The 25,328-nt window shown below is 36.3% G+C and overlaps 1 protein-coding gene and 2 pseudogenes across 6 annotated transcripts in view; all 3 read right to left on the bottom strand.

The window, feature by feature from the left end:
- Positions 1 to 1,855: 1,855 nt before the first annotated feature.
- LOC111178290 (tropomyosin-like) lies at positions 1,856 to 5,610 on the bottom strand (annotated as a pseudogene).
- Positions 3,453 to 4,685, bottom strand: LOC111178289 (regulator of microtubule dynamics protein 1 pseudogene; annotated as a pseudogene).
- A 986-nt stretch (positions 5,611 to 6,596) lies between the features above and the next one.
- ABCB7 (ATP binding cassette subfamily B member 7) overlaps positions 6,597 to 25,328 on the bottom strand; it is a 131,716-nt gene continuing 112,984 nt past the window's right edge. For all 6 annotated transcript variants that reach the window (XM_089904354.1, XM_089904351.1, XM_089904350.1 and 3 more), the window contains 3 exons: positions 22,643 to 22,746; positions 14,078 to 14,185; positions 6,597 to 7,356 (listed from right to left, as the gene is read on the bottom strand). In XM_089904354.1, coding sequence (XP_089760480.1) covers positions 7,141 to 7,356; positions 14,078 to 14,185; positions 22,643 to 22,746 — 428 coding nt within the window. In that variant the 3' untranslated portion in view covers positions 6,597 to 7,140. The remainder of the gene's footprint in view (positions 7,357 to 14,077; positions 14,186 to 22,642; positions 22,747 to 25,328) is intronic.

The following is a 25,328-nucleotide window of genomic DNA, read 5'->3' as shown; positions in this document are numbered from 1 at the left end:
AATTGTATTAGAGGACCTCTACATTCCTTCCAACTCTAAAGTCCAATGACTTTATGAAACAGAAATGGAACAGGAAGTCACCAGTGAAAAATATTCTACTGTAGCTGTGTGAGAACAGGAAGTATGTAAACAATCCACTGCCTTTTTTTTAACCCAAAATGTTCCAACCTATTTCTAATTAGAGCATGTACTTCATTTCCAACTCTACCTAGCTAATCAAGATACTAGTTTAATGTGTGGTTTGCAGTCAAGACATTTTTCCACCTTAAAGGTTTCCATCCTAATCATCAGAACTGAGAAACTGGGGGCAACAAAAAGTTGCCTTTCACTGATTGGTCATTAAAACTATGACATCTTAATGCTAAGTGAAAGCACTACAGTTTGCTACCATTTTACCCATATTATGAGCAGTGCAAACAATTACTTCCTCTGAGACAATTTCAAGCTTTCACCTTTTGCATAAGGCTATAAGGCCGTACTCCCAGAGTGTCTATTAAATTATCTGTACTTATTTGGAGTATGTGAATGGCAAAATACTAATTCTCCCTATGCATTGCAGAAGAGTTGCTTCAATGGGAAACCCATTTCTAGTCACAAAGACATATTATTTATTTAGTACTGATTATCTGCACAGATTGTTGTAACAATAAATCTGGTAAAGAACCTCCCTCAGAGTCATTTTGTCTTAACTAATCAGTTTTAACCAGCTTATTTGACTTTATATTGTCATTTATTATACAGTTTACATTCAAAATCTATATACTCAATGCAGGGAGAGAAGGGACCTTTCTATAATTTAAGAAAGCTGCCATTGCAAACATATTTAAATGCTTTCAACTACTAATCCACAACAGAATATCCTATGATAAACCTACAAGGTAAGAGAATTATGAATATACATTGGCAAATGTTGCTACTCCCTGAGACATCCAGCAATAAGGAAGGATAGGAGCAAGATGGCAGTGTGCACAAAGTGATCCAGAAATAAGGAAACATATAATCTTTAAATATCTTGCCTTTAAAAGCAAAACATATTTTTAAACTAGCCATCTTCACAAACTGAGCTTTGTCAGCATCTAAGGGAAAAGGCAAAATATTTAACTAAAGGTATAGAAAAGGTGCAAATCCTTGCACAGGAGAAGTAAATGCATATTTTGAGTTTATCCAAATGCTAAGGCCTCTTTCTGATTCTCACAAGTGACCCTCAGACTTGAGCTGTTCAAAAATTTCCAAATGAGCCCATCTGCTCACCAAGATATTTCTATGTTAAAAACCTGCAGGAAGGCATGTGGCCCAGTTTTCACGATCCCAAATTACCTTGGTTTCAATTTAATTTTTGTAAACTGGGATTCCCTTGGGAAGAAAGTAAAATTTTCAATCTTAAAAACAAAGGGATATTAAGAAACAAAACCCTATCCCTTGCTCCATTTTCAGAGGTCATATTCCAAAATTGTAGCTTATCTATCCCAAGACATTAAGAAAACATTATGTTGCAACACTGATTTAGAAATTTGTACTTTTGTGTATGTAATACTGTAATGTAAAATTAGTACATTATAATAAATGTCCCCTTTCTTGGCATTTCCTCTGAATGAATCATTTTAGGAAGCTTTTGTCTATTATGTCACTGTATAGAACCACCTTTCAAAGATGGAGTTAAGAGAAAAATATTTGACTTAGTTGTGGCCCCTATAATAACTGAGTTTTTCAGGTAATTTTTTATTAGTTGAAAATACTGGTTAATAACCACAATGACCCAATGGTGTAGAGACCACCAGAGACCACCTCCAATCATATGAAAACAGCTTCAAATTTCTTAGTGGGGAAATTTCTCCACCCTAAAAACATTCCTATCTTTTTTTTTTTAGTTTATGTAAAAATTTATTTGACCAAAATGTAGAAAAGTGATACTATTACATATGATACAGTTGCAAGAATCTAAATGAAAAGTGTGGGTTTTATTCAATTACACAATTTGCTAGTGTATCTCCTGGGTAGTGTGATGCTTAATAAATAGGAGTGAGGGGCAGAGGTTTTGGATAAACTAGAAGCAGGGTGATTTTTAGTCAGAATTGTAAACTTGAGTTGGCCCCCACACTGCTGGGGAATGTGGAATATTCCAGCTCTGAGATGTTAACTGAGAAAGCAGAAATCTAACAAAGCCAAACTGTGCAGCCCTGTCTACAAAATACTCCATATCCAGTTTAATCAGGAGTTTCCTGGTCTTTTATTAACTTGGTCCTGAAGAAGGAATTAAAATTCCAGATAAGTAAATCTCCAGTTTGCCAGTCCCTGGAGGATAGAGGAGGTGAAGTTAGGCCAATTACTTTTTCACCCTTACTTTGCTGTCAGGGCTATTCTGTCCAATATTTGTTTACAGAAAGTCTTACTCAACTATTGATGGCTAGCAGTCTTTTTGATATGGCTTCTCTGAATAGGACTGAATTCTACAACATTCATTCCTGCTGAGTGGATGGCCTCATATCAGAGCAGATAAGCATGGGTCATTATTGGAATAAGACATCTTGGAATAAGACATCAGCTCCTCAGAGAACAACTTTAGAGTGAAAGAAGCATAGAGAAGAGCATATCAAGGATCTATCCAGAAAACATTTGGGTAATTATTATGACTCTTTTCCAAGCATTCTCATGCTGACTGCTCAGAGGATGTTTGTTCTGCATGGTGGAGTGTGGGAAAGAGCCAGGATGATTAGGTTAACCTCTGTGTGGTTTATGACTTCCCATAGTAACCCCACCCCCCTTTTTTGCTCTGGATGGAAAATCCCCACCCATTTTAATGTGATGGTCCCTGGTCTCCTATAGTGTGACCAATGGTGGATATTCTTCAACCTTTTAAACTGACCCATGACTAGACATCGGAATCTGTATTTTAAGTGTGGGGTTGTCTATTCTACCAGGAGCCAAATGCCCTCAGTCTTGAGAGTATGCTAAATATGAAATACCCTGCCTACCTCAGGAATAAATGCAATTTAAGGATAAAAATAGAGCTGAAAAACCTGATGCTATTTGAAAAAAGGAAGGAAGAGATTTAACTGGTGCTCAAAGCTTCTCTGATACAAAATATTTAGTCATGTATTCATAATTTGCTTGACATTTCCAGCAAAGCAAAGAGACAATAACAAAAGAAACTTCTTACAAGAGAAGAGAAAGACACGGAGCTCTGGAGTTTTTGTTGGAACAAAACTCTTCTGTTTTGGTTCTATACAGCTTAGTTCATTTAGTGTCTGATCCAGTGCCTGATGTAAGCCCACGTTCTCTTCTTTGGCCTGGGCAAATTTTTCTTCCAGCTCATCAATTGTCTTTTCCAGTTTTGCAACTGTTCTCTCTGCAAATTCGGCACGGGTCTCAGCCTCTTTCAGTTTGTCAGATAGAAGTTTAATTTCTTCTTCATGTTCATACTCCTTTTCAGACGCAGCCTCTGGCAACTTCAAGTTGTTAGTGACATTGAGTTCTTCTTCCAGGTTACCACATTTTATTTATTTAAATGGTTAATGTATTTATTATCTTTATAATTTGATGAAAAGGCACTGCTTCTTAGATATTTCATTGAAAAATTCTCAGCTCTTGTCACTGAAACCTGTAAGCAACTGAGCAGCTTCTGTGTGTATCTGTTTATCCTCCTCTGTGTGCGCTGGATAGTCCTTGGCGTTTGTTAGCCAGAAAGCAGCAAGCTGTTTGTTGTGTAGCTTCAAATATGTCTTTCCTAGAAGCAGCAAGTTTTTGCTGTAGAAGTTTGGATCCACTTGCTCTGCCCTGTGAAAGTAGCCTAAGGCCTCCTCATAGGTGGAACTAGGAGGAGTTTCAAACAGCATTTTAGCAATTCTTCTTTGATACCAAGGCATTTCAGCAAATGTGTAACACCAAATACCTATAAGGTGAATTGAGGTAGCATCTTTAGGGTTGAGTTCAACTGCTTTCTCAAAATGCTCCTTGATCATGTAGGCATTTGCAATTTTAGCCTTGATTCCTTCATAATCTCCAACATTGCTAATACAGATTGCATACCACTTATGAGCTGCAAAACTTGATTCATTTTTCTCTAGTGCCCTTTTTGCATACTCTAGGGCTTCATACACCAAGAGCTTTTTCTCCTTTTCTGAGGTTCCACTGAGTTGAGCTATAACACGTGATGCCCATGCCAAACGCCAGAGTAACTCTGCTTCTTCACTTTCCTTGTACTGGGATAGCAACTGGTAAAGTTTTTCTGTTTCTCCACTTTCATATAGTCTGCCTGTTCAAGGATTTCTTCAACTCTGAAGACTTTGGCTGCAGCATGAACCACAGCAGCCTGGGAAATGACTTGATAAGTTTCAAAACTCAAATAAGACAAGGCAGAGAATAAAAGACTTCTTTTGAAAGCTCCTGGGTTTCCCATCACCTCAGTGCCACGGAGTCGCCAAAGAACGCACTGCTCGCAGCTTCCAGCAGCACCCGTCGGAAGCCGAGGTCCCAGGGCAGTGCTATGTCCCAAAGGAAGGAGGCACCAGAGTCGCAAATCTAGTGCCATGATCTGCAGCTTGCAGGCCTGACCCCTCACCCCTTTGGCTGCTAAGAAGCGGGGCGGAGTGAAAGGTGCCCCAGTCTTTCCACAGAGAGCAGCGTCTGCCGGCTTCCGGCCCCGCTCTTCTTCCTCTCCACAGCTTCAGGTCACCACATTTTAGTTCAGACACCTTCGCACGCTCCTCCACCGTCTCCAGCTCACCCTCCAGGATGACCAACTTACGAGTTACCTCCTCGTATTTGTGGTCAGCCCCCTCAGCAATGTCCTTGGTCTCTTTGAGCTGCATCTCCTGAACCTCCATCTTCTCATCTTCGTTGCCCAGTTTTCTATCACCTTCATTCCTCTTTTGCTCTCATTTGCAACCTTTTCTGCCTCCTCCAGTTTGCACAGGGCTGTGGCCAGTCGTTCCCGAGCCCTGCCCAACTCCTCTTCAATGAGCTGGATGTGTCAACTGAGAGCTGCCACATCACCTTCAGCTTTCTCTCACCACTCACGCTCGCCATCCAGCTCCCACACTGCAGGCCCTGTGCGCGGTGCTCCGCCTCGTCCACCTGCTGCTGCAGGGCCTGATTCTTGTGTTTCACTGCCTCCAGGGAGTTGCGGCCAGCCATGGTGCGGAGGCGCATGCAGCGGGTGGTGGGCAGCGGGCAGTGGTGGGCGCTCGTCTCAGCTCCAGCAAGAGCTGCAGAAGCTGCGCCCCAGCCCCCAACCCTTTGCCTACACCAGGTCCTATCCTTTGACTATACGTTTCCCATATCACAAAATCACTTACTTTGAATACCACTATTCATTCAAAATGAATATTACTAATGATTACTTCAATCTTACCTGTTTGATTATGCAACTAAGCTAAATATTTTCCATCAGCAACATTGGAAATGTATAGAAGGAATTAACAGAAACAAAATTTCTATCTAACCACATTTCTAGTAATGCAGCTGGGTTATTCAAAGGACTTTTTGTTGTTGTTGTTCCTCAGAAAAGCAATCACGTCTATGGCTTCAGAGTAAGAAATGTCCAAAACCCCCCATTTTGAAGCTGATTACGCATCTCAGCGTTAACTCCAATTCCAAAAGCAAGATCCTGCACCACTTACTGTGCTTTCAAAGACTAACCATAAAATACTGGCTTCAAGCTACTTATCAAATCACCTTTATATAACAAAACAGCAGACCCAATAAGTTTAGATAAGTTTAGATATCTACCTACTAGTGACAATACAAATCAGAAAAAAAATTAATCTCACCCATACCAAATTATCACTTAAAAGACAATAAAACCATAGACAAATAAATACTTTAAGACCTTTTCTGAGAAATAAAGCCTCATTATATAGTTATGTGGCTGTTCATGATACACAAGTTTTTCAAGCTGAACGATTACTATCAACAAATTAAAGCAAATTCAAGTTGGAAAGGGAGAGGAGCTTTCTAAGTGAATATATACCAACATTTTATTAATTATTTCTTGATTATCTTGTTTGGGCTCCTCCTTGTTATTTCAAGCTTAAAGGAACTCATTAAACTACTGAAAAAGGAAGGGAAGACCTAGTAATAAAGTAATTCTGAAGTGTCAACACAGATTAGAGTCCTGATCATCTAAATATATGTGAAATCCTCTCCTATTTGCCTAAAAGTCATTAATAATTTTTAAGTAGATGTTGCTTTATACACATGTACACACATGCATGCGTGCATACATCCCATTTGGTTGTTTCTTTGTATAACTTCAGATAGCAAAAGCAGTGCATTTAAGATGGAAATAGAAAAGGCAATTAACTTCCTAAGCTTTTTAGATCACTCCCAGTATGGTAACTCTCAAATTACATCAGGGTTTATGAGTCTTTAAAAAGAAATGTATAAATTTTGGTCCAAAACAAAAGCAACACCTCATTTGGTGGAAAAATAAAATTCCCATCGCTAGATGACAGTTACAATGCTGGTTAACGATGAAGAACATTCTACATACCAACATGAGAGTCAAGGTTTTTCCTCTTAAAGGTATATAGTGGCAAATAATTTTTAAAATGTAAGTATAGTTAACTATCATTGAAGTATTTCAATGGGGGCAGGGGAGGAGAAACAATGAACCTACACTCTTTATTTTTAAAAAAATTTTAAGAAACAGACACTTTCCATCTAAATTGTCAGCATAAAGGAGGTCTGAAAAACTATAAAAAATTTGGAAACCAATCCGATTCATCTGGTTATGGATAGCAAATGGCTATCAGGCCTCAACGATGGAAATGGGGTAAAGTCAAATAGTAACAAAAATTATGCTTTGACCACAACTAAGGCAGTAACAAGAAAATAATTTGGGGATAAATATAAATATCACATTAAATAGATTATGAAAGATGTAAAACTCAATTCCCTTTCCAAATAAATCTTATCTAAAAGAAGGATTATAGAAAATGGGAATGTATGATTTTTTTTAATAAAACAATTCTGCTTTAGTGCAAATGTGTAGTCAAGGAAAAAAAAGAAAGGAAGAAGGGAGGAAGGAAGAAAGAGGAGAGAAAGGAAGGAAGGAAGGGAGGGAGGGAGGGAGGGAAGGAGGGAGAAAAAAGAAAAGAGAAGAAAAGAAAAAAGAAAAGAAAAGAAAAGGTTTCATGTGACTTAGCAGGAACAGTTTCCACAGCCTTTCACACTGTTGACAATTTCTTCTTGTAGTTTCATCCTTTCTTCCTCTTTGGACACATTTTCTTTCTTTGCATCCCATTTGGGATTACCATGGTTCTGCACATGGCTGCTCTGTGTATGCCACATTTCTGAATAGATACTGCCTGGGTTACCAAGCAAACCATGGTGGGTACCACGTTCAGCCACCTTACCCTAATAAGCAAAAACAAGAGAAACGTAGAGAAAGTCATATAACTAGCATAATAATTGAAAATACATAATACTTTCTAAGCAAGAATTTTGAAAGATTTGCATTCATTAAAATACCTTTCCCAATTCTTCATTATAGTACAAATAGGAAAAACTGAGGTAGGAATGCCTTCTTTACTGTTGAGCTATCAGTCCAGTGAACAAACAAAAAGCTATGAAATTCCATACATCATATACCATTTCACTTAAAGGAAATAAAATTTGAATGTTTCATTTTTCATTTTGAAGAGCAGAAAAGGAAGGTGAAGATTTTCTAAAGGTGGTATTTTCTGTAATCAGTAAATCAAATTTAAATTAAATTTACATCAAAAGCACTGTTATTTATACAGAGATTTAAAGGATTTTAAAAAAATATCCCAAAATCCTATGTGTACTTTGAAATAAAAAATATTTCTCCGTGAAAAGTTTATTTCTTCCAGTAACTATTTTTCTTAACACTGGCTATTAAACTTAACATTGCATAGAATTGGTATTGATTTCTAACTCTTATCTACAATTAATTTGTCTCTGGACAGCTACTGCTAAACATGTTGGGAGACAAAAGTAATTTTTTCACTTTTACTGGTACTCCTGGTGAGAGGACCTTTACAAATATACCCTTAAGCAAAATAACTGAAATTTGTGTGTGCCCACTTCTGAGTGGTTAAATTTAAGGCTTCTCCTTGATTGCTGGCTGGACAGTCTAGGAACTATTTTGCTCAGCTATATGAACTCTGGATCCTGAATGTAGTCCTCAACTTTGGTATCTGTGGACCACTTCACTGGCACAGAAGTCCCCATGGTTACGTATTTTATATTTTTTTATTTACCACTGTAAAAAAAAATAAAAATCTCACTGCACAGACATAAAAAACACATTTATGGTTACCAAAGGGGATGGGGAGGAGGGAAGAACAAATTAGGAGTATGGGATTAACAGATACAAACTACTATATATAAAATGGATAAACAAAAAGGATTTACTGTATAGCACAGGGAACTGTATTCAATCTTCTGTAATAACCTATAATTGAATATAATCTGAAAAAAAAAACTGAGTCACTGACACAATATTGTACATTAACTACACTTCAATTAAAAAAATCCTCAATGAAAACTGCATCAAAAAGTATTAGAAATAATGGAACTATTTTTGCAGAAAACCAATGAAATAAATTACAAAAAATTTATCCTGCTATAAAAATGTATATATTATGTTTTAAATTATTTTTATTTGTATTAAAGCATAAATGTACACAGCTTAAAAAGTCAGCTAATAATTACAAAGTTTATAACAGAAAGTACAGTCTTTTGTCTCCTCCTTCTCCACCCTTGAATATCTCATCTCCAAATCTGTACCTATTTCTTCTGGCATTTACACACATATACATATTAATGAGATTCAGCACTTTTAACTATTTCACATTCCCAGTGCCTCACTCTTCACTCTCCTAATAACATTGGTTATGTCATAAATGTTATTTAATACACAGTATGTACTTTATTATGACTATGTATTATCTGTTGAGCCAAGTGAAGTACTAGGATTTTATATATATTTTCTCATAATATTTTATTCTTCCTGGACATAGTAACTGCCTTGTTTATTCGTTTGCTTAGTTTTCTATGTCACTATTGGTAATTCTCTCTAAACTTTAAGCCTGTCTGAACAGTATTTTTCTCATAATCAACTATATTAGGTAATCTATTATTCAGTCCCCACCCTGCCCAGAGATATTTCTCTCACAGCTTTTAAGTTCTTTTCTTTATGCTCAATTCTGAAATTTTATGATAATTTGACTTTTATTTTTCTTTCCTCCGTTTATTGTGGTGGGTTCTTGGTAGGCCCTTTCAATCTGGAAACTCATGCTCTGCAGTTCTGAACATTTTGGGGGTATTATTCTTTAGTTATTTCCTTCCCTTTTTCCTATCCCCTCTTTCTAGAACAACCATTAGTCAAATGTTGGACCTCTTAGACTAATTCTCTTGGTTTCTTATCTTTCCTCTATTTTCTCTTTTTTTGCTCTACTCTTTAGAGAGTTTCTTGACTTTATTTCAGAAATGACTATTTTCATTTTCAAAATCTCTCGTTCTCTAGTTGTTCATTTATTTACTATCCCCATTTTAAATTTGAAATGTTGCAAGAATGGTAAAAATGAATGCCTATATATGCTTCTCCTAGGTTAGCAACTGTTCATTTTTCCACATTTGCTTCCTCTCACTTCATCCTAGCTCTAAATTTACACTACTTTTTGCTAAATCACTTAAGAATGAGTATTGGACATCATTACATTTCTCCCCTAAATATTTCATTAGCATGTATCTCCTGAAAACAAGGACATTCTCCTACATGACTAAAATACAACAATATCACACCCAAGAAATTTATCTAATATATAGTTCATATTTAGATTTTACCAATTATCCCAATATCCTTTATATATATTTTTTCCATCCAGGATCCAATCAGGATCAACACATTGAATTTATAAGTTTCCTACTCTGTGTGAGTGTAACAATGACATTTCTAAAATGTCCAGGCTTGTTTTTTTTTTTGGCAGTACGCGGGCCTCTCACTGTTGTGGCCTCTCCCATTGCGGAGCACAGGCTCCAGATGTGCAGGCTCAGCGGCCATGGCTCATGGGCCTAGCCGCTCCGCGGCATGTGGGATCTTCCCAGACCGGGGTATGAACCCGTGTCCCCTGCATCGGCAGGCAGACTCTCAACCACTGCGCCACCAGGGAAGCCCCAGGCTTGTTTTTTAAAGAATGCCCTTCACGTTGTATTTGTCTAGTTGTTCCTGATTCTTAGATCCAGGCTAAACATTTTTGTTGCAATACAATATAGGTGATATGTCCTCAGTGTATCATATTAGGAGGTACATGATGTCATTTTGCTCCACAATTAATGATTTCAGTTTGATAACTGGTTAAGGTAGTGTCTATCAGATTTCTCTATTTTAAAGGTACTTTTTCTCTTTGTAATCAATAATTAATCAATGGGTTATGCTTTCAAACTGTGTGAATATTCTATTCCCCAATAGTTTTTCACCATATGGTTTTAGCAAACAATGATATCCTTATGTGAATCATTATTACAATGGTGGTTGCAAAATATGATTCTATAAACTTATCATTCCTTGAATGTGTTAGCATTTTTTTCTCCGAGTTATAATTAACATACAACATTACGATAGTTTCAGGTGTACAACATTACATTAGTTTCAGGTGTACAACAGTGATTCAGTATTCTTATATATTATGAAATGATTACCTCAGTTAAGTCCAGTTACCATCTGTCACCATACAAAGTTATGAAAATATTATTCACTATATTCCCTATGTGTACATTACATCCCCATGACTTAGTTTGTACTTCTTAGTACCCTTCACCTATTTCATCCGTCCCCCCTGCCGCCTCTGGCAACCACCAGTATGTTCTCTGTATTTATGAGTCTGTTTCTGTTTTGTTTGTTCATTTGCTGTTTTCTAGATTTCACATATAAGTAAAATCGTACAGTATTTGTTTTTCTCTGACTTATTTCACTTAGCATAATACCCTCCAGGTCCATTAACATTGCTCTAAATGGCAAGATTTCATTTTTAAAAAAGAGCTTTCTCTAAGTACAATTATGGAATTATAGATTAGTTTTTTATTCAATGTGTTGTAATTCATTAGTATCATTATTTATTTATTTTTGACATTCAAATCATCCCACACTTGGCCAGTGGGAACCCATTCAAAATGGTTCCTGTGCCCTTGTGATATGCCTTCATTAATTTCCCTGCTCCAAATATGGAATCAGTCATTTCTCCAAGGAGTCTTGGTTCCTTTTAGTGAGGAACAGTATTTAGTGTCCAAGATCTAGGTGCTAGTTACACTCATTACTACTGGAATTTCATTGTTTCTAGGCCTTTTCACTGAACAGAGTTAGGAACATTTTTTTTCATCATGAACTGATATTGACAATTCTGTTCCAATATAACATCACAAGGCTCTTCTTTTTTTCCCATTCCATATCTGTATATTTCTTCTCCCAAGTAAGACCTCTATTTCTCAACATCAATATATTTACTCACATGCTCAGTCTTACAGGATACACAAAATAGTTTCAAAACAGCTACTCTCATGCTACTACCAAAAACAAACTTACTAAATTCAAGTCTGAGTTATTTTTTTTCAAGTCTGAGTTATTTTTATCCTTATAATATATTCCACTAAGGCTAAATAATCAGAGTAATGTGTTCAAAAGTTATTTGGGTTAATTCTGCATGCTATTTTTCTTCTACATAGTTATGTTATTAATTCATTATGTACCTAGTTTTACTTCTTTCTGTTTGTATTCAATTCCTGTTTCTGCCCATCCTTGTTGATTTTTAAATATATAAAAACATTAGCATGGTTCAAAAGTAAAAATAATACAAAAAAGTATAATCAGCAAAGTCTTACTCCCTCCCCTTTGTCTTCTACCCCTTTTTGTCTCCATCCTGCAGGTAAACAATGTCTTTAGTTTCTAGTTTATTCTCCCAGGGTTTCTTTTTGCAGAAACAAGTAAATATACATATGTTTCCCCCACATCCTCCTTGCAAAAGGTAGCATACTATATACTCTTTTGCAGCTTTCTTACTGTCACTTAACACTGTATCCTGGAACTCATGCAATATTAAGTCTTCTTTACTTTTTTCCTTAACAGCATTTGTCCTTATTTTAAAATGCTATATTTTCCATGACCTCTGATGATATTAATTATATTTTTAAGTTTTCTTATGCTCTCTGCATTGTCTATATTTTCTACTGAATTTTTTTCTGCTTGCTTTGGAGGCCTTCCTTTATTATCCACTGACACTTAAAAATACAGTATTAAAAAAAGCTGACTGGAAGCTCTATGTGCATGGGAGTGGACTTCTCAGCTGTTGGGTTTCATTGTAGGATGATCATATGGGTATCTGGTCATTTTGTGGGGGTCCCCAAATATGAACATGTTTTTCATGGGGCTACTTTTGTTTCTCTAGAGAAGAATCCTCTAATTATCTGCTGGTGAGGGAGGAAGTGGTGACAGTAGAAATAAATAATTGGTTGGCAAGGTTCTTGGAGCCAGTGGCACAGGAGGGTCTGTGGTCTTATTCTTCGGTATGTTTTGATTTCCAGTTAATCTCGCCCGTCTTTGTTAATGTTCTTGGTAATTTTCTTGTGTCCAGAGCCTCTCTGACTCTATTTCCTGACAAGTAAACCTCCAGTCTCTTGCCAAGGCTGGGAACGGGTAATCACCAGGCTGCAAGAGGAAGGGCCTTGGGAACTCTGTTATGCAGACTTAATACTACCAGAGACTGCTGACGGAACACATGAGGTCACATTAGTTTCACTAGAAAATGAAAATCTCTGATCTTCATAATCAAGCAATTATAGAACCATCAAATTCAACATAAAGAGATTTTAGATACAAATGGTATGATCAATAGTTAGTTCCAATTATAATCCAAACCCCAAGTGGCAATGTTATGATATAACTGTATAGATACTGTGAACCTCCTGGCATGAGGTAGGTAAGCACATGCTTGTTAAAGTACTTTTAACATTTTATATTTACAAGAAAAGGCTCTATATACATGACTGCATACAATTGGAAAGTTTAGTAAAAAGCACAAAAGAGCAGATTTTATTTCAGATACCTGAACATCAATGAGATAATAAAGTATATTTACAAAATTTCCCATTTAAGACACGCTGGAACAAGCATACTGAAGAAAATCAGTTTATATTTTAGTGAATGTTAGCATTTTTGAACAAATGAACAAAAAGACCTAGGGTAGAAAGTGCACAGGTAACACATAAAAGAAATAACATATGTATCACAGAACTGAATATCCCATAAGAAATTTTAGTGGCATGAAAAATTCTCTCTCAATATAGACAGTACAAGAGAATGCTTCTTCTCTCTTAACTCCCAGTACTCAGGCTTTCAAAATGATAAAAAATTGAAGGCTTATGTATTAGAATGGAGAAATAAGCATAGAAAACACTGTTAGAAATAATCAAGTACAAAGGGGGGTGGGAATAAGATATCCCTACAGAGAGGAGAAAAGAAAAACTATTACAATTTTCAAATCTACCAATCGCAATAGTGGCACTCTGATTTGTTCAGAACATTTAGACAGTATACTCTTATAGTAATTCCCTCAGAGAAATAAAGCAGGCTGTCCTTTTTCTTACTTTCCTCATGAGGAAAAAGATAAAATAAAAATGGCCATGCATGAAAATGACTTTATTTTATGGTAATTTTCTTTTAGACATCAAGGGTATGTGCAGGTATTAGAAAAATGAAAATATAAAATACAGTGAAGACAATGAGCAAAGATTCTGTACAGAGCAAAAATGAATAAAGAAAAACTATTTTAAATACATACCCTTTAAAACTGCCTCTACCATATTAGGATTTAATGCCTTCCTCATCTAACTTTGCTTTTAAAACTTTAATAGAGTGAGTTAATACAGTTTATTCATTTTTGGAAGTGGCATGCATTATTTCCTATCAAAAGGAGGTAAAAATGGAATCCTATCAGGATTCAGTCTTACTCAAATAACACAAAATTCTACAACTTTCTTTAGAAACAATATTTAAGTTGCTTGTGTTTGTAACAATTTCTAATGTTCTTCAAACACTAAACTTTAAAGTTCAACCTCTTACCTGGTCCAAGACAATGATCTCATCTGCATCAACAACTGTTGACAATCTGTGTGCAATGAAAATAGAAGTTCTGTGTTTGACTGCATCCCTCATGGCACCAAGAATAGTCTGCAAGTTTGACAACAAGAACCGTAGGAGGGGAAAAAAAGATCTATTAGGCAAATGTATATTAAAATACTCATGTATTTCTGAAAAGAATATATAAAATGCTAGTTAATTTGGTATTATATAAACTTTATACCACTACCAAATATTTTACCTAATCTAATAACTACTAAGAAGAGAATAAAATCAAAGAGGGAAGGTGAATATGAACATATTGTTATGGAAAAAATTAGCTTTAAGATAGGCAATATTTCTTTAAATTATAAAGTTTGGGAGAAGGTAGATATTTTCTATACATAAAAACAAACAATAACAATGATGAATCCACTGATATCAGGAGCATAATAGCCAGATATGTTTATCTGGATAATGAGAGCAAAAACAAAATGAGGAGGGACTCAAGTGATAGGATGTGGAGAAGTACAAAAAAAATCAAGATAGGAAACTCAAAGGGTACAGGAGCAGTTGCTTTTCCTCAGTTCAAACACAGAGGATGGAAAGGGTGACAAGGACAATGATGCATGTTTAACTTGAGAAACTTCTTTTTCAAAAGCAGTCTGACTTCTTAAGGCATTCTGGAAAATACATTTTTGTCTACTGCCTGTAAAATGTAAGGCAGCTGTATACATATTCACCTATACTTGGAAACCTGGGTCTAAGTACAGCTAGCTAGATGGAAATAGCAGTGTGGGGGATGGTGATATTCCCAATGGCTTCCTAAAGGTACCTCTAATCACTGTATTTATTAAAGAAATAAAATTATCATGAATAGATGGCTACCCAGGAAAAGAAGACCTTATATTTTACTATGGCAGACTGAAAATCAAGCACAGGGTCAATTCTAAGAAAAATTGTGATGTCTGGGGAGGACTCCTCTTTCCTACCCTCCAGAACTTAAACTCTCACATCCTACTGATGTTCTGGACCTTTTTAAAAGGTTGATTAAAATTTACCAAATCTTCCGGTAACTCATTCCCTCAAGGGGGAGTGTTCTCTGCTAGCAATTAATGGGTTATGCTCTGTGAGCTAATAAAGATACGTGACTCAAATAATGACTGTTGTTAGGACTCTGAAATTGTGATAAATGTGGATAACACATTTTTAGGTACAAAGTTCTTGTAAGCAGATTCCTACTATGCATATGAATGGAGTCTGGTGCAGCTTAAGGTTCCCTTTAAATATATCAATAACAAATCCTCAGATTAGCTCATGATGGTGTAGAAGGACGTGACCTCACCCCTTCTTATGTAAACATCAAAATCACAATCAACGGGTAAACAACCACTGACAAAAAAACACTGAAACCTACCAAAAAAGATACCCTACATCCAAAGGCAAAGAAGAAATAACAAGACAGTAGGAGGGGCACAATCACAATAAAATCAAATTCCATACCTGCTGGGTGCTTGACCCACAAGCTGGAAAACAGTTACACCACAGAAGTTCTCCTACAGGAGTGAAAGTCCTGAGCCCCACGTCAGGCTTCCCAGCCTGGAGGTCCAGCAACAGGAGGAGGAGCCCCAGAGAATCTGGCTTTGAAGGCCAGCAGGGTTTGATCACAGGAATTCCACAGGGCTGGGAAAAGCAGAAACTCCACTCTTGGAGGGCTGACACAAGATCGTGTGTGCACCAGAACCCAGGGGAAAAAAGCAGTGACCTCATAAGAGACGGGGCCCAAACTACGTGTTAGTAATGGAGGGTCTCCTGCAGAGGTGTGGGGTGGCAGTGGCTCACTGTGGGGATAAGGACACTGGCAGCAGGAGATCTGTGGAGTACTCATTGGTGTGAGCCCTCCCGGAGGCTGCCATTAGCCCCACCCTACAGCCTGTAGGCACCAGTGCTGGAACACCTCAGGCCATGCAACCAACAGGGTGGGAACACAGCTTCACCCATCAGCAGACAAGCTGCTAAAAATCTTCCTGAGCACAGCCCTGCCTACCAGAGGAACAAGACCCAGCTCCACCCAGTAGGCAGGGACCAGCCCCTCCCATCAGGAAGCATGCACAAGCCCCTTAGACAGCCTCATCCACTAGAGGACAGACAGCAGAAGCAAGAACTACAATCCAGCAGCCTACGGAATGTAAACTGAAAACACAGAAAATTAGACAAAATGAGATGGCAGAGGAATATGTCCCAGATGAAGGAAAAAGATAAAACCCCAGAAGAACAACTAAATTAAGTGGAGATAGGCAATCTACCAGAAAAAGAATTCAGAATAACGATAGTGAAGATGATTCAAGACCTTGGAACAAGAATGGAGGCAAGGATTGAGAATGCAAGAAATGTATAACAAAGACCTAGAAGAACTAAAGAACAAACAAACAGAGATGAACAATACAATAACTGAAAATGAAAAATACACAAGAAGGAATCAATAGCATAATAACTGAGGCAGAAGAATGGATAACTGACCTGGAAGACAGACTGTTGGAAATCACTGCCATGGAAAATAATAAAGAAAAAAGAATGAAAAGAAGACAGTCTTAGAGACCTCTGGGACAACATTAAAAGCACCAACATTCATATTATAGGGGTCCCAGAAGGAGAAGAGAGAAAGGACCTGAGAAAGTATTTGAAGAGATACTAGCTGAAAACTTCCCTAACATGGGAAAGGAAACAGTCACTCAAGCCCAGGACGTGCAGACCCCCAGGTAGGATAAACCCAAGGAGGAACACACCAAGACAAAATAGTACTCAACTTGACAAAATTAAAGATAAAGAAAAATTATTAAAGCAACAAGGGAAAAGCAACAAAAACATACACAGGAACTCCCATATCCCATAAGGTGATCAGCTGATTTCTCAACAGAAACTCTGTAGGCCAGAAGTGAGTGGTACAATATATTTAAAGCAATGAAAGGGAAAAATCTACAAACAAGAATAGTCTACCCAGCAAGGCTCACATTCAGATTTGACGGAGAATCTAAAGCTTTACAGACAAGTAAAGGCTAAGAGAATTCAGCACTACCAGACCAGCCTTAAAACAAATGCTGAAGATTGTTCTCTAAGTGGAAAAGAAAAGGCCACAACTAGAAACAGGAAAACTATGAATGGAAAAGCTCACTGGTAAAGGCAAACATAGAGTAAAGCAAGGAAATCATCTGTACACAAATATGATATCAAAATCAGCAATTAGTGAGGAGAGAACAAATGCAGGGTATTGAAAATGCATTTGAAATTAAAAGACCAGCAACTTAAAACAACCTTGCTTATATACAGACTACCATATCAAAACCTTATGGTAACTGCAAGTCACAAATATACAATAGATACACACACAAAAAAGAAAAAGGAATCCAAATACAACACTAAAGTTAGTCATCAATTAACAAGAGAACAAAAGAGGAAGGGGAGAAAAAAGACCTAAAGAAACAAATCCAAAACAATTAACAAAAGGGTAATAAGAACATACATATCGATAATTACCTTAAACATAAATGGATTAAGTGCTCCAACCAAAAGACAGACTGGCTGAATGGATACAAAAACAAGACCCCTATATATGCTGTGTATAAGAGACCCATTTCAGATCTAGGGACACATACAGACTGAAAGTGATGGGATGGAAAAAGGTATTCCATACAAATGGAAATCAAAAGAACGCTGTAGTAGCAATACTCATATCAGACAAAGTAGACTTTAAAGTGAAGACTGTTACAAGAGACAGGGAAGGACACTACATAATGATCAAGGGATTAATCCAAGAAGACGATATAACAATTGTAAATATATATGCACCCAACATAGGAGCACCTCAATATATAAGGCAAATACTAACAGCCATGAAGGGAGAAATCGATAGTAACACAATAATGGGGGACTTTAACACACCATTTTCATCAGTGGACAGATCATCCAGACAGAAAATCAACAAGGAGACACAGGTCTTAAATGACACATTAGACCAGATGGACTTAATTGATACTTATAGAGAATTCCATCCAAAAGCAGCAGAATACACGTTTTTGTCATGTGCACATGGAACATTTTCCAGGATTGATCACAAGCTGGGCCACAAAGTGAGCCTCGGTAAATTTAAGAAAACTGAAATCATATCAAGTGTCTTTTCTGACTACACGCTATGAGATTAGAAATCAACTACAAGAAAAATAAGTAAAAAATATAAACATGTGGAGGCTAAAAAATATGCTACTAAACAACCAATGGATCACTGAAGAAATCAAAAAATACCTAGAAACAAATGAAAACAAAAGTCCAAAGATCCCAAACTTATGGGACACAGTAAAACCAGTTCGAAGAAGGAAGTTTATAACAATACAATCTTACCTCAGGAAACAAGAAAAATCACAAATAAACAACCTAAATGTACACCTAAAGCAACTAGAGAAAGGAGAACAAACAAAACCCAAAGTTAGCAAAAGAAAGAAATCATAAAGATAAGAGCAAAAATAAATGAAATAGAAATGAAGGAAACAACAGAAAAGATCAATGAAACTAAAAGCTGGTTCTTTGAAAAGATAAACAAAATTGACAAACCTTTAGCCAGGCTCATCATGAAAAAAAGGGAGAGGGCTGAAATCAATAAAATTAGAAATGAAAAAGGAGAAGTTATAATGGACACCACAGAAATCCAAAGGACCATAAGAGACTACTACAATCAACTATATGCCAATAAAATGTACAACTTGGAAGAAATGGACAATTCTTAGAAAGGTACAATCTCCCAAGACTGAACAAGGAAGAAATAGAAACTATAAACAGACGAATCACAAGTACTGAAATTGAAAATGTGATTAAAAAACTCCCAACAAACAGAAGTCCAGGACCTGATGTCTTCACAGGCAAATGCTATCAAACATTTAGAAGAGTTAACAACAATTCTTCTGAAACTATTCCAAAAAACAGCAGAGGAAGGAACACTCCCAAATGCATTCTATGTGGCCACCATCACCATTATACAAAAACCAGACAGACATACCACGAAAAAAGAAAATTACAGGCCAATATCACTAATGAACAGAGACGCAAAAATCCTCAACAAAATACTATCAAACCGAATCCAACAATACATTAAAAGTATCATACACCATGATCAAGTGGGATTTATCCCAGGGATGCAAGGGTTTTTCAATATCTGCAAATCAATCAGTGTGATACACCACATCAACAAATTGAAGAATAAAAACCAAATGATCATCTCAATAGACACAGAAAAAGTTTTTGACAAAACTTAGCACCCATTTATGGTAAAAACTCTCCAGAAAGTGGGCACAGAGGGAACCTACCTCAACATAATAAAGGCCATATATGACAAAACTACAGCTAACATCATACTCAATGGCAAAAAGCTGAAAGCATTTCCTTTAAGATCTGGAACAAGGTAAGGATGCCCACTCTCGCCACTTTTATTCAACATAGTTTCGCAAGTCCTAGCCACAGCAATCAGAGAAGAAAAAGGAATAAAAGGAATCCAAATTGGAAAAGAAGAAGTAAAACTGTCAGTGTTTGCAGATGACATGATACTATATGTAGAAAATCCTAAAGATGCTACCAGAAAACAACTAGAGCTCATCAATGAATTTGGTAAAGTTGCAGGATACAAAATTAATACACAGAAATCTGTTGCATTTCTATACACCAACAATGAAAGATCAGAAAGAGAAATTAAAGAAACAATTCCATTTACCATCACATCAACAATAATAAAATACCTAGGGATATACCTACCTAAGGAGGCAAAAGACCTGTACTCTGAAAACTATAAGATGCTAGTGAAAGACATCAAAGATGACACAGATGGAAAGATCTACCATGTTGGGACTTCTCTGGTGGTCCAGTGGGTAACACTCCATGCTCCCAATGCAGGGGGCCTAGGCTCAATCCGTGGTCGGGAACTAGATCCTGCATGCCATAACTAAGAGTCTGCATGCTGCACCTAAGAAGTCCGCATGCCACAACTAAAGATCCCACATGCTGTAACGAAGGTCCCACTTGCTGCAACTAAGTCCTGGTGCAGCCTAAATAAATAAATATTTTTTAAAAAAACGATCTACCATGTTCTTGGATTGGAAGAATCAATATTGTCAAAATGACTATATTACCCAAGGTAATCTACAGCTTTGATACAATGCCTATCTAATTATCAATGGCATTTTCACAGAACTACAACAAAAAAATCTTAAAATTTGTACAGTGCCACAAAAGACCCTAAATATCTACAGCAAACTTAAGAAAGAAAAATGGAGCTAGAGGAATCAAGGCACCCTGACTTCAGACTATACTACAAAGCTACACTCATCAAAACAGTATGGTACTGGCACAAAAACAGAAATATAGATCAAAAGGATAGAAAGCCCAGAAATAAACCCATGCACCTATGGCCAATTAATCTACCACAAAGGAGGCAAGACTATAAAATGGAGGAAAGACAGTCTCTTTAATAAATAGTGCTAGGAAAACTGGACAGCTACATGTAAAAAACTGAAATTAGAATATTCTTTAATACCATGCACAAAAATAAACTCAAAATGGATTAAAGACCTAAATGTAAGACCGGATACTACAAAACGCTTAGAGGAAAACATAGGCAGAACACCCTTTGACAAAAATCACAGCAATATCTTTTTCAATCTGTCTCACAGGGTAATGGAAATAAAAACAAAAATAAACAAGTAGGACCTAATAAAACTCAAAAGCTTTTGCACAGCAAAGGAAACCATAAACAAACTGAAAAGACAACCCACAGACTGGGAGAAAATATTTGCAAACAAGGTATTAGTCTCCAAACTTTACAAACAGCTCATGCAGCTCAATATTGAAAAAACAAACAACTTAATCAAAAAATGGGCAGAGGACCTAAAGAGACATTTCTCCAAAGACATACAGATGGCCAGGAGGCCCATGAAAAGATGCTCAACATCGCTAATTATTAGAGAAGTGCAAATCAAAACTACAATGAGATATCACCTCATACCAGTCAGAATGGCCATCATCAAAAAATCTGCAAACAATAAATGCTAGATAGGGTGTGGAGAAAAGGGAACCCTCTTACACTGTTGGTGGGAATGTAAAATAGTATGGCCACTATGGAGAACAGTATGGAGGTTCCTTAAAATACTAAAAATAGAGCTACCCTATGATTCAGCAATCCCACTCTTGGGCATATATCTGGAGAAAACCATAATTTGAAATGATACATGCACCTCACTGTTCACTGCTGTACTGTTTACAATAGCCAAAACATGAAAGCAACCTAAGTGTCCATCAACAGATGAATAGATAAAGAAGATGTGGTATATATATCCAATGCAATATTACTCAGCCATTAAAAAGATTGAAATAATGCCATTTGCAGCAGCATGGATGGACTTGGAGATTATACTTCATACTAAGTGAAGTTAAGTCAGACAGAAAAAGACAAATATATGATATTGCTTATATGTGGAATATAAAAAAATGATGCAAATGAACTTGTTTACAAGACAGAAATGGACTCACAGACTTAGAGAATGAACTTATGGTTATCATGGGGGCAGGGTGGGGGGAGGGATAGATTGGGAGTTTGGGATTGACATGTACACAGTGCTATATTTAAAGTAAAATGCCTTTTCATGAAAAATAAATAAAATAAAAATTTTCTAAATAAATATAACAAATCCTCATGCTAAACAACTGACTTAGAAATTAAGCTGTTTTAAACATATGGCAGATCAAGTAATGTGCCCTGAAACTTAACTCCATATGCAAATATATGTCATATATGCTCTAAAGCTGAGGCCTATCCTTCAACAATAGGGTTTTACTATATATTCAAGTAAAACATAGGTGAACGGAGGCAACTGACAAATTACATCAGTCTATCTTCAGTTTTAGATTGAGGGGATTCATTCATGAAATTATGATTGCTGTTAAGAGTTTGGTATTTAATACAAAGATGTTATGATGTTTAATGTAGTTGCTGGGTAGTACCATGACGTCAGTGTCACAACATCTTGGTGCTTCACAATACTTGTTATGAAATGAATATACACTGATACCAGAATCGCAGGCTGTGTGTGCCTAATTTGCATCTTAGTGAGTTGCTCCATGATAAGTGAAAGGCTTTCTGGTGAGTACCGTGTCACAATCATTTATAAGACCTATTTTAATGAATGTTAAGTGGCAAAAAGCAGAAAGACTAAAACCTTCCTTTGTCAGCAGGTTAGTTGATTCGCACAGCTTTGCAAGATGAAAAGGTAATACAACAAGAACATAACGTGTCACACACAGTTTCAAAAAGAGATATATTTGCAAATGGACTTAACAGTGTGATAATATAATGCAACCTGGCATTCTTACTATCAACACTTCCTACATTGGGGAAAAGGGCTAGGTATTTGGCTCTACAGAACCTTCTATTGAAGCTCATTCAAAATATGAAAGAATGTAGCTATTTTACTGAAACTTCTAAGGAAAAAAGCAATTTGAATTAAAGAGTTTTATGCTTTCACGATCATTTACCTCTTCAGTAATTGAATCCAATGATGAAGTAGCTTCATCATAGAGAATGACTGGGGGGTCCTTCAAAATGGCTCTTGCAATTGCTACTCTTTGCTTTTCTCCTCCTAGTAAAGAAAATTTTTAGTTTAAGAGAGCATAACATACATATTTTATATTTCTAGTATTTCCATTAATTACAACTACCAAATAATACCTTCAACATTTATCTTTACTGATTACTGATCATTTTACTCAGCTATAAGAGTTTATGTTCATATATAATATCCTTTGACAAACTACATTCCCTGGAACATAAATGTGATTCTGAATTCTGACTTCATGGCAGGCGAAAAGAACAAGGAGGGGAGGTGACAACTTTGATTCCAGAATTAACCTCCCTCACCAGAAATATGCTCATGACATGTTACTTTATATATACTTTATATTACTTCCCAATGAAGAGCAACCTCAGATAGAAAAATTTCAATATTAGAGAATCAACAAAGCCAAAACCAAATTCAATATCTGAAGCCTGAAAACTTGAAGACATGAAACTATGAATATCTAAATTTATTTCTTAACATAAAAAAGTACCATTCAGCCAGTATTCTTAAAGACTTTTTTTTTTTGACAGAAAGCTATTATTTTCACAGCACTCTTCAAAGTTAAGGCTACAAACTAGGACCTCTTATTTCACCTTAGTTATTTGCTATAGGACTCTAGCACAGCAGAATTTTAAAACAGAAAGGAAACAGAAGCCCAGAAAGGTTAAGTAATTTGCTCAAAGTCACAGGCAAGTTCTAGCAAAATCTGCTAGAACCGACTAATTACCCCTGACTATTCCCAGTCCAATGCTCTTCCTTTCATAATGTACAAACCCATAATTACTCTTAAATTTATTCTAGAGAAAAGAAAGGAATCTTTCTTTCTCCACTGGGACTCCTGCAAGTCTAAGGCCATCAATCTTACATAAAACTATGGTTGGAAGTACAAAAGATGGTGCTTTGCTGAATATGTCCCTTTTGGCTTCTTTTCTTGTTCATTATCCATTAATTTATCAATGTCTGAAAAAACCTGTACTTTTTAGCATCAGTAACCTCTTCAGAAAACAAGCTCTACCTGTTGATTATCTGGTACACAAGTATTATTTCACTTTTATCTGTTCTTCAATTATTATCTTCAACCTGTAAGAGGGGCTCCTTATGTCTAATATTAGTGAATATGTTTATATTCATACGATCCACACTCTTCCTCATTTTGTAAGTTCAAAATTCTCCTGTCAAGACAGGCAGTATGCCAGAACAATCTGCTTACCCACCTAGCAACTCAGCAGCAGAAAGCTCCTAAAAGAACTAGATACTCAGAGGAAGAACTAGTTTACACATGTTTCCCAAATTTCAAGTGGAAACCAACCCAGTTTCAATTCTATTCAATAGAATTTGGAAAAGAAACATTTGTTTGTTCTCTACCAAAATTATTTGCATAGGTGCTAAATAATATATTGCTCATTTTGAGAGGCCTGGTTGTAAGGCAATGGGTATTAGATAAGAATAAAATTTTGTTAAACATTCTTACCCCCAAAGGCATGCAGAGAGGAACAAAATGATTGAAAAATGGGATGCAGCATAGCTAACTGAAGCAAAGTCATGTTTGAGAGGGCTAGTCTATTACGTGACAAATTGGGTATCTCTAGAATTAGCCCAACAGATAAATAATCTGGGGTGCGGGCTAGTTAATTGCAAAGTCCTATGAAGAGCAATGGTAAAGTATAAAGGTGGACTGGAATGAAGCAGGCATCTTATACTATCAGGTAATGACTAAATAGCTACTACAAACCACCTAAACCTGAAAATAATCTTTGCTTAGTATTTTCTAAACCTAGATCAAAACTTTCTAATAGACTGTAAATTCCTTGAGAGTAGGTCCCTTGATGCTTCATCTTTTTAACTCTCAAATCATTTAGCACAGCTGCTTGCACACAGCTTGTACCTAATCAATGTTGTGAATAACTGAAGCCAGCTTATAATGAAGAGGAACAGGGATTCATTAAAATTCATGTGGAGTATTCTTCATTCTCTTTTTCCTTACCCTCATCCCTAATCTAGACATTTCGTACCCAAACTAAACTAGAATGAAGAGTAAATGTAAAGGATGCAGTATGTTTATGAGTTACATTAATACTTTCAGGCATTAGATATCATTATACTTTTAGAATTCAAATAATTTAGGGCAAAGAAACATTTTTATGGATCCTCAAAAAAATTCAGTCATTTTAGGATGATCCATTATTAAACATAGTAATCATCTCATAATTAAACACTTAAGTTAAAATGTGCAAGCCCTAAAATTTACTTGGCCACTGAACCAACAAAGACATGAAAATGAAGTTGGCTCTAAGGAAGTATAAGTATAAGGGGTCTAAAGTATTGAAAACATCCCATAATGATCTAGGAAATTATGAGGAGATACACTATTTACTATCAAATTTCTTGTCCCTATTCTTACTTCTTTCCCATGTGAATAATGACCTTGGCTTTTAATATTAAGATTACGGATAATAAGTTAACACTGATCTCAACATGTATCAGTAACTTACTATTAAGCACTTACAGTGTTTGCAGCTTCAAGTGAAAGAAAGAGACTTGCATGATTTGAGAACAGTTACTTCTAGCAAGCTGAACTGTTTACAGTGACAGGCAGGAAACGG

The sequence above is a fragment of the Delphinapterus leucas genome, chromosome X, assembly GCF_059928025.1.
Source record: "Delphinapterus leucas isolate spDelLeu-1000000601 "Yukka" chromosome X, BTC_Dleu_Yukka2, whole genome shotgun sequence".
Lineage (NCBI taxonomy): Eukaryota > Metazoa > Chordata > Mammalia > Artiodactyla > Monodontidae > Delphinapterus > Delphinapterus leucas.
This window is presented reverse-complemented; position numbering and strand designations above follow the sequence as displayed.